At 34.4% G+C, this 16,665-nt stretch overlaps 1 protein-coding gene across 3 annotated transcripts in view; it reads right to left on the bottom strand.

Moving 5' to 3' along the window:
• LOC128264820 (metabotropic glutamate receptor) overlaps positions 1-15,525 on the bottom strand; it is a 47,975-nt gene extending 32,450 nt beyond the window's left edge. Inside the window, exons 1-9 of one of the 3 annotated variants that reach the window (XM_053000510.1) lie at positions 15,160-15,525; positions 12,089-12,898; positions 10,977-11,511; positions 10,407-10,660; positions 10,226-10,332; positions 9,308-9,433; positions 8,731-9,250; positions 8,366-8,661; positions 6,739-7,129 (exon numbers count right to left, since the gene is read on the bottom strand). In XM_053000510.1, the coding sequence (XP_052856470.1) occupies positions 6,740-7,129; positions 8,366-8,661; positions 8,731-9,250; positions 9,308-9,433; positions 10,226-10,332; positions 10,407-10,660; positions 10,977-11,511; positions 12,089-12,776 (2,916 nt within the window). In that variant the 5' untranslated portion in view covers positions 12,777-12,898; positions 15,160-15,525 and the 3' untranslated portion in view covers position 6,739. Of the gene's footprint in view, positions 1-6,119; positions 7,130-8,365; positions 8,662-8,723; positions 9,251-9,307; positions 9,434-10,225; positions 10,333-10,406; positions 10,661-10,976; positions 11,512-12,088; positions 12,899-15,159 lie in introns of those variants that run through there. The other 2 variants (XM_053000509.1, XM_053000511.1) reach the window with 2 other exon arrangements.
• Positions 15,526-16,665: the final 1,140 nt, after the last annotated feature.

Genomic DNA, 16,665 nt, shown 5'->3' with positions numbered 1-16,665 from the left:
AATTTTTTGTTTAAATGTTATTTTAATGATAATAATTTTAAATTTTAAATGTACCAATATCTTGGATTAAAACGAATTGTATAAAGACAATAACAATTGTTAAAGCAGGCAGGGGCCTGCTGCTGTGAGCACGGAGAGCCTCAGGGGTTCCGTTTTTTTGTGTCCAAATGCGTTGTATGAAATGACCAGTCTATATGTTGTATGGCTAGTGCTATTACCCACCTAAACGTTCTGCACTGAAGATAAATATATGAGCAGATCCGAATTTCTCAGTTGGGGATATTGAAAAGTTAATGTTGTTTTTGATTAATTTGCTTAACTTACTTGTTTTTTGTATTTTAAAAAGTGAGAACATTCGTGTATTTAGGTAGTAAACAAGTAAAATCTTTTATTTTGTTTATGTGTGTTTTTAATTGATCTGAAAGATATTGAAACCTTTATTAAGCTTACCGCGGTGACGATATATGTTGAATTTTTAAACTGTTATCTCCCAAATACCTTATGTTAAATACGAAAACTTTGATGTTGCTGTCCTGAGAATAGTTTTTAATCGAATCCACGTAATGATAACTTGGCTGTATAAAAGGGAAATAATTGTCTTATTTGCATATAAACTAGTCACGAAAATAGTATTTCGTACGCCCTTGACACATTCCAAGAAACGGAGTAAAATACTACGATAATTATACTATTTTATTGTTTAAATTTTGTATTGATAACTTAGCTTTTAAATTTGTTTGTTTCGACTAAATATGGTTCATAATGTAAATACAAATCATTTGCACTTAGATACTGTTTAAGATTACACATTAAAGTACATTTTCATAACGAATTATCAAGCTAAATATTAAAAAACACTTCAAACGCCTGAATTGCAATGCGCTGTGTCCTGCAAACTTCTCCATTCTTGTTAAATAATTGAACGAAAATAATTAACAAATTAAATTTTCTAAATTAGGTCAACATTTTTTTAAAATTATGATAACTTAATTTAATTTTGTTTTACTGTTTAACGTCGAGAAATAACGTGTACACGACAATCGAATCTAATTGTTATTACAAAGGTGACCTTATCTACGATTAACATGTAGTAAGGAAAATGTGTATGTACAAACACGAGATTATAATGGCTTAATTAGTAACTCTTAATAACAAATAACATCTTGGTTTGATTGAGTGACATAAACATTTTAATTATTTAACGTAAAGACATTTGCTAAACTTACATTTTAAAGCTATTTGCGCTATTCCAATTTTGAGTTTCGAGAACAGAAGCGAGTATGAATTTTGGGGGCTTTTCTGTCCTGAGTCTAAAAGCCTAAATCCATTGCAACGTTTAGAATGTGCCTGACTCCGTTGGTCCATATCTGCTAATGCGGATTGCTTTGGGCTTAAGGTTAAAGAAAAGTGTTGTAAATTCCCAAAAAAAATACCATTACTAACACAAACACAAAAATTCTGTTTCTAATTATCTGTTTAAAAATAAACAAGACTATTAGTTCAGTTTTGCCGGCAGAGCAGCGGCTGAGGACCTAATAACACAATAACTAACAAAATAACAGCTCGTTTTTAAAAATGTTTGTGTCCACCGATAGGTATAGCCTAAACATACATATACACTAACCTCTAGTAAAAGTCCTTTTCCATGTCTCATGTGACATGGCAGACTTTCCCGATTTGTGGGCTTTCGAGTGGGCGTGGATACCTTTTGAACTTGCGCTGCTTAAGCATAAATAGAATCTGCATGTCAAATCCAAAATGTCTAGCTTTTATAGTTTCTGAGATTTCGACGTTCATACGGACATGGCTAGGTCGTTTCGGCTATTGACTCTGATCGAGAATATATATTCTTTATAGGGTCGAAAACGCTTTCAATTCAAAGAAAATTTGTATGTCAAATATTTAGTATATCATTTCATACGATGCTGGATTCGGTTGGCTACAAGGAAACACTTCTGTATAGACAAAGAGCAAAAATTGTTTCTGCAGCGTAATTTAACTTTTGTATTTGTTTACACAATAAATCATTTTTTTCACAAAATACGAATAATTTCGGATTTTGAAGGTGCCATCGTTAAGTTGTGAAAAAAACCTCTTCTCGTCTATTTCCCTTGGAAACTAAACATAACCATGCAACTTCTCACAAAACCAATATAACACCAAAAGTAATTCAATGGAATATTAAGAGTTAAAAAAATAACATCGGATGCTTAGCCAACCAGCCCATAAATCTGTTTTCCACAAAAGTCCAACACTTTTCTCAGCCTTTAAAAAATTTTAACACTTTAAACAAACTAACAAACCTTCCCACACTAGTCTTTGGTGACGCAGCAGCTGGCACCCGTACTACGGATTCTAGACGCAAATCTACTGCTAAGTTTATAGGCCGCACAGATTGTATGGTGTCAACCCTTTACTCAATCATACACATTTTTTCTCCTTTGTTACTGTCTTAATCTTAAGAAAGGAAACTTTGGTGCGAAATTATTGCTTGCTATGCAATTTACCAACAACGGAAATAACAGATCGGCCATATTAAAACATGAAGGAAGCAGGATCAGCACTCCTATCAGCTCTTTCTCTCCCTACCTTTACCTCAACTATTGGTTCGATTTGACAAATTTTTAGAGTGTCAATAAATAATAATCGAACAAATAATATCTGACTTCTACCATGTATCAGAGGGACATGAAAGAGTTTTCGAGATCTCGACGCTTATACGGACAGAAGACGAATAAAATCAAATCCAAACAAGAGAGGAAGCAAACATCGGCAAGTCAATGTTTATATACTCTTGCACTTATTATAAAAATAAAAGGTGTGACTATATTTCGATGCTAATCGATTTTCCGATGCTTTTTTTGATTGTCCAATGGCGTTGTTGTCTGATTAAAATTAAAATTAAAATTAAAAAATTAATTTCCATAATCACAATTTCACGGAGTAGATTCGTATAAATTGAAAAAATATCAAAGTTATAATTTTCGGATTTATATAATGTCTTTTTACTGGACTGAATATTTTAGCACCGAAATTAGGTTATCATTAGGTTATCAACAACCCCTACAGCAGCGCCTTTGTGGTAATCAATTAGTAATTTTAAAATGTATGATACTTATTTTTAACCAAATTATTTTATGGTAATTCTTATTTTTTTTTAATTTTAAATGTTTAATAATTTGAGACCACTCCGTGCGTTTTTGCATATTCCAGATACCACAAACATGTTTAATAAAGATTTATTTTCTTTTCGCAGTTTTAAACTTATTAAGACAGAAGTACGGTTTTAATTTTATTAATATCGGACCACTGTACATATATCTCCAAAACAAAATAAAAAAAAACAAGAAAGGATGCAAACTTCGGCGTGCCGAAGTTCATATACCCTTGCAGCTATTTCAAAAACTAAATACTTTTAAAAACGTTAAAATTATGATTTACTTGCGTGTATGTTTAAAAACATTGAAGCTATGATGATTTTCAGCTTAATTATTTGATAGTTCCTATGCCAGCTATACGATTGTTCCTATGGGAGCTAAATGCTATAGTCGTCCGATTTTGATGAAATTTAAACGGTAATTCTGAAATATTTAACCAATATAATATCTCGAAGCACTAAAAAAAAAATTAAAAAAAACCAAAGTTATAATTTGTTTTTATTTATTTTTATGATTGTTCCTATGGGAGCTATATGCTATAGTCGTCCGATTTTGATAAAATTTAAATCGTAATTCTGAAATAACTAACCATTACTATGTGTCGAAAAACTAAAAAAAAAATTGAAAAATAGAAAAGTTATAATTTTTTTTAATTTATTTTTCCGATTGTTCCTATGGGAGCTATATGCTATAGTCGTCCGATCCGGCTCGTTCCGACTTATATTAAAACCTGCAATAGAAATACAACTTTTGGAAAAGTTTCATGCAGATAGCTTTAAAACTGAGAGACTAGTTTGCGTAGAAACGGACGGACGGACAGACGGACATGGCTAGAGCGGGCTCTCCTAGTGATGCTGATGAAGAATATATATACTTTATAGGGTCGGAGATGTCTCCTTCAATGCGTTGCAAACTTCTGACTGAAATTATAATACCCTCTGCAAGGGTATAAAAATATTACTTCATTGTCTTGTATTTTTTTTAGAACACTTCGAAAGTGTGCTTTTTTTCTTGTTTTTTTTTATTTATTTTTCGGATTGTTTTATGTGAGCTATATGATAAAGTCGTCCAAATCGTCTGGTTTCGACGTATAGTATATAACCTGCACCTGAAAGACAACTTTTGAAAAAGTTTATTGCAACTGCACTCATAAAAATATGAAATCGTTCTTTATATAAGGGCAAATTTACTTATAATAAGAAAAATTGGCTTTAAATCTTCGATAGATAAATCGCCAAAAAAAAAGTTTTACCGCTAGTTTTCTTAAGAAGAGAAATTGTTTTCTTAAGTCTAGGGCGATTTCATATTGCAATTTCTTTTCTTAATTTGAGGTCAAATTCGCCATTATTTGTATAACAGAAAGTCATCAAAAATTCCCTGCACTCAAGAAAAATCGCCCTAAAATGAACAAATTTGGAAGCTAAGCGGTCTAATGCCAGCCCTTAAAAATGTTGGGAAGCTCGGAAAGTGCTTCTTTTGTTTGTTTTTAATGTTTTTTAATAGCTCATCTATATAACCTAATGTAAAGTGGTATTATATACTATGTTGGCACAATTGTGAGCGCAACGCAAATAAAAAACTAAAATAAATTTAATAAATTTTAGTTTTTAAGTTTAAGCTTAAACTTATAGACCAGAAAAGATGAATATAATTAGAGAAAAATATTTTAAAATTTGTTTTTTTAAATCGAATACGTTTAAAGTTACGAATTTTATGTCTTAGTTGAGAATGGAGTTGTGAACCAAAAGCAGAAGAAGATATGTATGTAAAGCTTTCGAATGTCGCTATTCGCGATGTCTCCGTAGCTTATTGGTTAGAGAGTTCAAATACAAACCCAGAGGAGGACCGAGTCCGGCAGCGTGCACGTCAAAAAGGCTTTTTCTCAAAACAGTAAGTTCTCTTGGTTTATGTATCTATTTCTCTAATCCTTTAATAAATTAACATTTAGAGCATCTTCTCCTACTGCTATAACAATCTAATATTAATATGCACGTTTAAAGCAGAATAAATGTTTGTTTGATAAATAATTAATAAAATAACTGTTCTGAGAAAATTGTTCCAGCAATGGCATGAAAGTATTTTTATACCCTTGCAGAGGGCATTATAATTTCAGTCAGAAGTTTGCAACGCAGTGAAGGAGGCGTCACTAGGATGCCATGTCCGTCTATCCGTCCGTTTGTACGTCCGTTTCTAAGCAAACTGGTCTCTCAGATTTAAAGATATCTGCATGAAACTTTGCCAGAAGTTGTCTATCTATTGCAGGTAGTATACTATATCAACAAACGGACAAAAATTAAAAAAGAATTATAACTTTGCTGTTTTTAAATTTTTTTTAGTTCTTCGACATATAGTAATGGGTAAATATTTCAGAATAACGGTTTAAATTTCATCAAAATGGGACGACTATATCATATAGCTCCCATGAGAACAATAAAAATATATACAATTTTTTTTTTTTTTTAGTGTAACTTTTCTATTTTGTAATTTTTTCATTTTATTAATATTGGAAAACGATTTTAAATGGCTGCCATAGGAACTACCGAGTAATTAAGCTGCAAATCATCAGAACTTCAATGTTTTTAAACATATACGCAAGTAAATCATAATTTTAATGTTTTCAAGAATGTATAGTTTTTGCAATAGCTGCAAGGGTATACGAACTTTGGCTTGCTGAAGTTTGCTTACTTTTTTATTGAAATAACAAAAATTCGCGTTTAATTAAAGAAAGATCGCCCTAAAACTAAAAAAAAATTGCTTTGAATTTATGAAATTTTTTTTTTTAATATCGCCCTAAATTTCCTTAGTTTTTGATTATTAATTATTAATTTGATTACAATCGGAGGACTATATCATATAGCTCACATGGAAACAATCGGATTATTAAAAAAATAAATAAAATAAAATGTAAAATTTTTTTAAATTTAAAATAAAATTTGATTGATAAAACCGTAAATCCAGATTCCGAGACGTGGAGGCTTATACGGACGGACATGGCTGTATCGAATAGAATAGCATAGAATAGAATAGAATAGAGGCAAAGTTTTGAAACAAACTTAAACCAACTTTTGTACGGATATATAGACCCTCATGACTAGATCGGCTTGGCTAATGATCCTGATCAAGAAAATACGTATATACAATTAAGGGTTGAAAACACTTTGTTCACCATGCTTTTCAACAAACTATAAATTCTTCATCTTAGACGAAGTCGCAGTTAGATATATTTAATTAGTTACCCAAATGGTGCTGTCTATTTTGGCGAATGGGAGTACACACTTTCTTCAACATGCTTTTCAACTAGATTAAGATTCTTCATCTTAGAGGAATTCACTTTTAGATGTAATTTATCAATTCTCTAAATGGTACTGACTATTTTCGGTGAATGGAAGCATTTCGTAACTTATAAATCTTTAGACATTTTTCTTACACTCAACTATTCCAGTATGTGGACATTATACCTCTTGAATAGTGATATTAATATAAAATTATGATGTATATTTCCATAAGATAACTAGTCTTTTCTAAAAAGCATCGGTTGTTTATCAATATAAAGTGTGATATTTCTTGGTTTACCATATACCTTAATTTTTTTCTTGGTTGCAGATTGGTTCCACACATTCGCATTCCTCAGCCAGAAACTCGCCATTACTGTATTCACTGCTCTTGTTTACAACGGCCTTTTGACCTGGCACTTCATCCACGTTGGGGCTGTTCTGTGTAGGAAGGACACTTGACGATGCCCCTCCTGTCGGTACAGTGGTGCCTGCCTGCGTGCGACTGTATCCAGAACTGGTTGGGGCACCCTGGGCACCAGCTGCCGCTGACCGCCTATAGACGGTGCTGTTCATGGTCAACTTGCGGACGTTCTTGTCCGGGTGAAAGACGAGGATATATACCTTGGGTGAATATAGGCATACCAGAGCAACGGACGCACTTAGACTTATTGAAATGCACAACGTGGTAGTTTGCACCTGAAAAACACAATTCCTTATTTCAATACTATGTTTAAAATTTATGTAGTTCATTTTTAAATCTTTGACTTTAGGCTAATTTTAAATTATAATCATTTGTGGCTAGGAACTTTATAACAGACAAGCATTATTTTCGGCTTGAGCTTTGATTGTGCTAGTGTCTTTGAATATGCTCCTGCAAATCATCACATATTTTCGGGTTCTTCCTAAGTGCAATCGTTGTGTAGTGGCTCAAATCCGACTCTAGACAAGAATTTTTTTTATTTATCAGTCAGAAGTCCCGACCCTATAAAGTATATATATATTCTTCATCAGCATCACTAGGAGAGTCGATCTAGCCATTTCCGTCTGTCCGTTCGTCTGTCCGTCCGTTACCATTACTATATGTCGAAGATCAAAAAAAAAAATGAAAAATCAGCAAAGTTATAATTTTTTTTTATTTTTCCGATTGTTCCTATGGGAGCTATATGCTATATTCGGCCGATGCGGCTCGCTCCGACTTATATACTACCTTCCATGGAAAGCCAACTTTTGGGAAAGTATCATGCAGATAGCTTTAAAACTGAGAGACTAGTTTGCGTAGAAACGGACGGACAGACGGACATGGCAAGATCGACTCTCCTAGTGGTGCTGATCAAGAATATATATACCTTATAGGGTCGGAGATGTCTCCTTCACTGCGTTGCAAAGTTCTGACTGAAATTATAATACCTTCTGCAAGGGTATAATAACTATCTAATAATCATAGCTTCGATATTTGTTTTCTTTCTTGTTTTTTAATTAATTTTAATAAAACAACACAGCAATTCCGATTTGATTTTATAACAATAATTATAAAAAATTGTTTGCTATTTATGTCGTTTAAGTTTGATAAAGCTTGAACGCATACTTATTTTTCCTTAATTATTATTGAGTCACTGTGAACGACATCAGACGTATTTTAATATCGCTAGTTACCCGACAAAAAATTCCGTATTCTTTTGCTCTGGCGTTAAATTGTAAAACCACTGCTAAATCAACAGTTGCCTCGTGCAGAAGTGTTTTCAATCACTCCCCCTATATTTACAAGATGGCTTTTAAAATAAAATGCGCTTGAAAGATAAGTGCTTGAGAATTCTAAGAGAAATATAACTGGATCTTCAAAACCCAAAGAAGCATTTAATTGACCAGATGCGTATTTAACATACGGAGTGCTTTGCTTCTAACGCAGCGGGAAATGTTTTTATTAGTACATACCTCGTATGAATTCCCAGTTCCAAAGTATATGGGTACAAAGGCTAGCCAGATAATACATGTGGTATACATGGTAAATCCAATAAACTTTGACTCATTAAAGTTTTCGGGAATTTTCCTGGTTTTAATTGCATAAACTGTGCAAATCGTGATAAGAATCATGTTGTACAGCTGGGAGAAGAGGAAGGACATGTCTTGAATTTTGCACTTTAAGATCACTTCCGTTCGATCTGGGTAATAAAAGCGTGTTCCAGGGGGTTCAACTACCATCCAAATCATTGTGATTAGCACTTGTATAGCTAAGGAGTTGAAATATAACACAATAGTTATAAGGTAATCGCCGACTTCAGCTAAATTTCACATCTTACCGATCAGAGACGCTGTTATCACCACCTGTGATTGTGGACTAATATACTTAAGGCGCTGGGCTGACTTTGATGCAGAGTGAAAAATTCGTGATATTCGATTGGTTTTCGTAAGCAGAGCACTATATATGATGGAGAACCCAACCCCAATACCAAACCTCTGTAGCACACAGGACCCAATTGTTGGTTTGGCTATCAGAGCAAAAGTATTACAGTAACAGACCAGTATCCCAAAGAGGAGGGTATAGCTTAGCTCTCGTCCTGATGCCCTTACCAGTGGAGTATCGTGATTCTTTGCAAAAAGGACTATTACTAAAATTGTCACTGTAATACCGAATATGGCTATGACCATTGGAATGAGGGCAAACAACGAGTTCCATCGCATGTACTGGATGTCCAGAGCATAGCAGGAAAGCTTGTCACTATAGGGCCACAGTCCTGGGCCGCAGTCTCTACAGGTGAACTCATCATATACGTATTCAAAGGACTCGCAGCTGTCGCATATCCAGCAACAGGTGTCTCCCTATAAAAAGATGGTTTTACAGAATATCACGTATATAAAATTATACCTGTCATATACCTGTTGCTTTTTTATCATTCCAACCTCACATGGAAGTGAACAGGCCGAAGTGGGTTGCTCAGCTACCTTATTCCACACAACTGTTTCTGAATTTAGCTGCAAGCCATTAAACCATTTGCCAACAACCTAGAATGTTATACAAATTAATTATCGTGCCACTAAATTTAAGAGATTTCTTGAAAAATTTAACAAGAAGGATCGTTGTAGGCGACTGACCCGACTATTACATATTAATAATTTTAAAATATATTGCGCAGACCATATTTTTCTAAAATAAGTGTTCGTTGTGAAAATTTGTTAGTGTCTCGATAGATAAAGACCGGACAAAAAAGGCGCTGCGTAGGCATAAATACAATCTGCAGTTTAAATCAGAAATCTATATTTCATATAGTTTCCAAATTATCGACGTTAAAAATTCTTTTAAACGAATAAAATGTACATTGTATCGAAATAATAAAATAGGCAAACAATTAAACTTAAATAGCTTAAGTTTTATTCATTAGATAAAAGATACATTTCATTTTTAAATAATTTAAAATTGTAGAATGAATTTTTTTGAACAAAATACTCTCGTTCATTTTTAAGAATTGATATTACTTTTGAATGTGTCCGGCAAAGGAAGAGTTGCTAAATAATGTGCGTTTGTGTGTTTGTTAAACGTGTAAGAAAATGGTGAATCTTCCAATCAGATAATACGACTTTTATGTTTGCCTGATCAAATAGATATCGATATCAATGTTTTTCAAAAACAATCAGTGGTACTTCTATCGTTAATTTTTCAGCTTTGTGTAAGGAGTGAAAAGACTATATCTGAACTTCGAATAATTGCAATTATTTTGTTAAGCATCGTTAACCAAGTCATCAAAATGGTGCTACTCATTCATAAGGCTATAAAGTGAATAGATAATAGTTTCGTACTTTATACTGGTATCCCGAAGAGTTTTCAAGACGTTGGTAGTTCAAAATATCATATCTGGCCAATCCATCGCCTTGACGATCAAATTTCACTTCGCTCCCAGCAAGATCTTTCCGGGTTAAATTCCATGCGGGGTCAAAGAAAGTTAGTAATAAAATTGTTGAACAAAATTAAGTACTCAACCTATGAAAGATACGTTTAGCAGGTAGTTGTTGTAAAAATCCTTTCCGTCGTAATTTGCCATGTCGGAGCACGCTTGAGACTTAGAATCTGTCGATACTTTTCGATACCAAACAGACTCGCTGTGTTGGTGCTTTCGTTGTTCAGAGGTTTGGTCGCTTTGCGTGTTACAACGATCATTATGCAAATTATGAAGTGCATACGCAAATGCGTACACAGCATCCACAACGAATTGAGTCTTTGACTCTTGCTCATAACTGCAATTAAAGAAATAAATGGTTATTTCATATTTTTTATGCTGGCATAAGCATTAAATTTGTAAGTTATAGTGTTAGCTTCGGCAAGCCAAAGTATTAATTCGCTTGCAGTATAGGGGTGGATCCAAAATTTTTTAAATTCATGTATTTAAAATTAAACAAGTTACGTATTTTGTTTTTACCAAAGTGCTAATTTTTTGTAAGTACGACAGAAGATGCGAGTCCTTAAAGCGGTATTTTTAAAAGAGTTGACAAGTTAAAGTAGTGTTTCAATGGCAATTGAAATTATAAAAACCCTAGCTATCCGAAAACTTACCCAACTTTCTCAGATAACCGAAAACTATCGTCACACGTAGTTTTAGCCTTAGTGCCATCTTTTGTGTCATTTGAATCAACTGAATTCGGTTGATCTGAAGTGGGTGCAAGAATGCAGTTGAACGTGTCCTCCCAGTACTCAGCAAACCAGGGATTTCTTTGATTTGTACTTGGCGTCAGCTGCATCATATATCGATCAAAGTCTTCAATTATCTCCGACTGGAGTTCTACGGTAATTGCGCCCTCGGCAATGTCTTCCAACCCCTCAAGTAGCTTCTGTTGCTTGCCCCAGCCGTCACTTGCTATCCAATGAAAGGGCTGCGATAAATTGGCGCGTTTAGCCGCCTGCAAAATCCGCCGCGCATCTTCGGCTCTCGTAAACAGCACGACCCCGCGGGCGTTGGGCTTCTTCTGAAGCTTGCCAATAATGGAGTCGAACACTTTGTCGTCTGCGGCACTGGGCACTTTCTCGGCGACCGCTATGCACACGTGACGTTCGGTGGCTTCCTTGTGGAAAGCTTCAATTCCGTATTCACCTAATGATGGAAAAACCAGGTAAGTTACGTAAAAGTCGGTGTATTGCGTATATTTTTAATAAACTATATAAGAACACGCAAACTTATTATTTCATGTTTTTTTTTTACTCATATAAAATGTATGTTTATTGGTTGTGCGTAATTTGTATATATATAATATATCTACATTAGAGTAGGTCGATTTGGGTTTCCATATTCATTTTATCTGTTGTTCGTAAGTCACTGTGCCCCTAAATCGTACGTATATTTCGATGTCCGGATTTCGAATTAAGAGGATAAAGTGTGCGAATTCTTGCAAAACAACGGTAACGGTTCATTTCGGTTTTTTGGCAATTTCTTTCAATTCTTTTTCCAAAAAACAAATGAATCTGTCAATGAATGAGACGAACAAAGTAATGTCATACCCGTATTATAATATATTTTGATTATTTAATCCCAAAGACTTCTAATGCAATTTTTCATAGCAGTATTGTGATTGATTTGATTTTAAACCCACACATGTTGGTTTAAACATACAGCTTAGAATTGTCTACAGGTAATCTGGATTTAATGTAGTATCTTAATTCTCGAGACTTACCATAAGATCCTTCCGAGTGTATAGTCGATACATAGGACCAGTTAAAATTTTTTAGTATGTCTACAAGGGCTACGGATTGAAAGGTGTCTGGAGGTACCGTTCTGGCAAAGAGATCAAAGCGTGATTTGTCCGACAGCGTTTTGGCGGTTGACGCCGGGGATATTTGAGGAATATGAAATAGCCGAAGCAAATTGGCCACTTGCAAGGACACTGAACTGTAGGATCCACCAATAACTCCGAAAACAGGTCCTGACGAAGCATTTTTCCTTAGTTGAGGGCTTGACGCATCTGAGCACTCGAACACTGACGTGTCTAAGTTGTTAAGAGATGCTCTTACGAACTGCAGCGACTGGTTGAGAGCATATGTGTCCCTGGAACAGGTGTCGAGTATATGAACCCCTATCGTTATTCCAGGAAGTATACTGGAATCGTTGTTCACGCGATCTATGGCATAGAGCATTGCCTCCAGGCGTTGAACTCCTCTATTGTATACTTTTGGGCCGCATGGAGCACCCTCACCTTTTTCATGGACGGGAAACAACCCACCAAGAATTATGTCGCCGGGCAGAGAAACGGAAACTGTATCCTGGGCATGTGCGTTGCCAGGGCTTTTTAATTCGGCCCCTGGACTCCAGGACAGAATCATCATGACTGCTAGCACTATGGTGGTATCTTTTTTCAGTCGCATCTTTACAAAAACACTTAATGTCTTTATTTCCAATTTCTTAAAGCCACACAACGAAGTGCAAATACATTTTTTCGCCAATCATTGCTGGATCTTTATCAAGTTTGATCACGATAGTGCTGGAACTGAAGAATAAAATATGGTTTATCATCTTAAGCCAGAAGGAATGCTACAGCCGAGTGTCCCGACTATTAGTTACCCGTTTTACAATTTATAAATAAACATGCGAACATTTCTGTTGGCATCAAACGCTCAAAGCTTATCAATGATCGGTTAGGATGGTTCTTGACGTTAGAAATTTTACTGCTCAATTAAGAGTAATAGGAATACAGAATAGAACGCGACCACTCGCGGCAGAAATACACAGGTTCTATCAATATACAACGATATGCATTTGCTTGCAGAGAACTATTTGTATTAAAATGATTTACCGGCGGAATGTTGACGTTAATAACTTGTTAGATTCGTGTCTGTTCCATCTTGAAGATTAAGTGATAAAATTGTTTTCGAGAAAACATCGGTAAATTTCAAAATTTTGTAGGCTGATGCCCTTTTTTCCCGTTTCTGGAATACCCAAATGATGTTGTTTTTATACCCTTGCAGATGCTATTATAATTTCAGTCAGAAGTTTGCAACGCAGTGAAGGAGACATCTCCGACCCTATAAAGTATATATTCTTGATCAGCATCACTAGGCGAGTCGATCTAGCCATGTCCGTCTGTCCGTCCGTTTCTACGCAAACTAGTCTCTCAGTTTTAAAGCTATCTGCATGAAACTTTCCCAAAAGTAGCTTTCCATTGCAGGTAGTATATAAGCCGGAACGAGCCGGATCGGACGACTATAGCATATAGCTCCCATAGGAACAATCGAAAAAATAAATTTAAAAAAATTATAACTTTGCTGTTTTTTAATTTTTCTATTAGTTCTTCGGCATATAGTAATGGTTTAATATTTCAGAATTACGGTTTAAATTTCATCAAAATCGGACGACTATATCATATAGCTCCCATAGAAATAATATAAATACATAAAATAACTATATAATAATTGAGCTACAAATCATCATAGCTTCAATGTTTTTAGACATATACGCAAGTAAATCATAATTTTAATGTTTTAAAAAATAATTAATTTTTGCAATAGCTGCGAGGGTATATGAACTTCGGCTTGCCGAAGTTTGCTTCCTTTCTTGTTTTATTAATAACATAAGTGTTTTTTACGAATTCCATTATCCAATGACCACTTGCATATTTTTGGGCTTATAAAGAACAGAAGTGTACAGCAACAGGATACAATATCGTACTTTAAAATATCAAAATGATATTTCTTTAAAAAGCATTTATTTAATAAATTTCCGAACACCCTATATTCAACGATTACAATATGCCCTTTTACAATACGAGCAACGGGTTTAGAACATTAATAGAACATAAACAGAAAAAACAAACAAAAAATAAAAAAAATTGTTCACCTAGGCTGGGATTTTAAGACATTTACCCAAAAAAACGGACTTTAAAGTGAGTAAAAACTGGCTCGGTATATTTTCACTAAAATCTATTTTTATCAAAAATGCTGATGCTGATGCTGATCAAGAACATAGTCATTTTCATTAGGTCTCCCGAAACATTTCCTGGCTCTACAATATGTGATAAGTTTGATTTTGTCCTATTCTACAATTTTAAGAAAGGTGAATAAAACCAACCTACCGAATTGATACCTTGATAGTTTTGGAAAGACATCTAATAAAATGTTTATTTTTACTTAAAAATTCTCAATTTATTATAGTTCCTTACACTTTTGTTTGGTTGTTCTCTAAAACGGTCACAAAACTGTCTTTGCTCTTTCTTCAGTCCACATATCTTAAAACAGGGCTGCGAGTAGAAGATTCGTGTGCATGTAATTCTTACTCTGCTGCTAACAGTTTAAGAGCTTCGTCCACCGGTGCGGTTCGTGTCCGCGTTAAAAGCAGTGCGATTTGGACTCTTGGGGTAAGGTGCTGAGCTGAGCGCCTTTATAGAAGAAAAAAAAGGAAGCTTGTGTGCAGTGCACGCGAAAACCGAAGCAGAAAAGCTTAACCAAGAAGTACCAACAAGAATGGTTTGATGATGCCGTTCCATCGAAGCTGGGAAGCAAATGTGTTAGCGAAAGCCCCAATTAACCTTATAATGTTAAAGTTGAGAGAGTGAAAATATTCTAATAAGAATGTTTGCACAATTTAAGTTAATTCTTTTTATCAGACATAGATTTTAAATTCCTTATTTCTTTCCGTCCTTGCACATTTTTAGTGCGTTATTTTCATCTAACTTGGCACAATTTAAGTTCCTCCTTTTTACTTATTCACCTTTTTGACGTATTGAAAATAATGTTTAAGTCAAAATAGAATTACCTTCGTCACGTTTTAATTTCAACTGTATATTACTTATACAACTTTAATTGCAAACTTTCTTTTTTGACATTTTTATACTTTTTGCAACACGCGTACGTCTTCTCTAAGCATTACCAGTGGGTTGACTGATTTATCCATGATAAGCCATCGCGAAATCAGTTCTTGTAGGGGCAGCAGCAGCACAACAACAACCAAGAAATCAGCACCAGCAGCGGTGGCCAAGGAAAAGAACAACAATGGCAGCAGCCATCTACAACAATCCTTCTAACTGTCCATCTCTCACAAAACTCGAGAGAAAAAGCACCACAGCGGCAGCATACAAAAGAGAAGCATCAAAAAAAATCTCTTACAAAATTCAATAACGGTGGCCCGGTATTGCCTAAGAGAGCGGTTCGCTCATAAGGTCCCCTTGCACTGACTCCCTGTCCTGTTTGGCTTTTTCACCACATTACACACCACGTTTACACTGTGACTGCGTTGGGCAGTTCATTTCTCATTTACCATTACAGAGAGCAACATTATACAAAATATTTACCAAGAACACCATTAATATCCTATTAAAATAAAAAAGGTCTATTTACCTGGTACATACTTTTTGACCCTTTTACTCTACCACTTATATTATAAAAGTGTTTTATTTTATTCATAATCCTGTGTTCATAAAAAAAAGTATTTTATTTATTTAGTTAAAAAAACAATACCATTAAAAAATTATATATTTCTGCAAAGACAATGCCTTTATTGCAACACATTTATCTTTTTGGTATTTGTATTTTTATACCCTTGCAACGCAATGAAGGAGACATCTCCGACACTATAAAGTATATATATTCTTGATCAGCATCACTAGGAGAGTCGATCTAGCCATTTCAGTCTGTCCGTCCGTTTCTGCGCAAACTAGTCTCTCAGTTTTAAAGCTATCTGCTTGAAACTTTTCCAAAAAGTTGTCTTTTTATAATACATAAGTCGGAACGAGCCGGATCGGAAGACTAAAGCATATAGCTCCCATAGGAACAATCGGAAAAATAAACAATAAAAAAATTATAACTTTGGTGTTTTTTCCTTTTTTTTTAGTTTTTCGAGATATAGTAATGGTTAAATATTTCAGAATTACGTTTAAAATTTCATCAAAATAGCATATAGCTCCAATAGGAACAATCGTATAGCTGCCATAGAACTATCGAATAATTAAGTTGCAAATCATCATAGCTTCAATGTTTTTAAGCATACACGCAAGTAAATCATAATTTTAACGTTTTCAAGAGTATTTAGTTTTTGAAATAGCTGCAAGGGTATATGAACTTCGGCTTGCCGAAGTTTGCTTCCTTTCTTGTTGTATTATATATATTATAATATTATTATTATTATATATTATAAGTTAATGCGCTTTTCAACATTGATATGAATGTCATAAATATAGAGTCTTGCCGTTAGTATTGTTTTAAAGCGATTAATCTCTTTGCGCGTTTTAATAGTCGCAAATTTTCGCTTGAGGATAGCGCCCGC

The sequence above is a fragment of the Drosophila gunungcola genome, unplaced genomic scaffold (genome assembly GCF_025200985.1).
Source record: "Drosophila gunungcola strain Sukarami unplaced genomic scaffold, Dgunungcola_SK_2 000080F, whole genome shotgun sequence".
Taxonomy (NCBI): Eukaryota; Metazoa; Arthropoda; class Insecta; order Diptera; family Drosophilidae; genus Drosophila; species Drosophila gunungcola.
The sequence above is the reverse complement of the archived record's forward strand: the minus strand, read 5'-3'. Positions and strand labels throughout refer to the sequence as shown.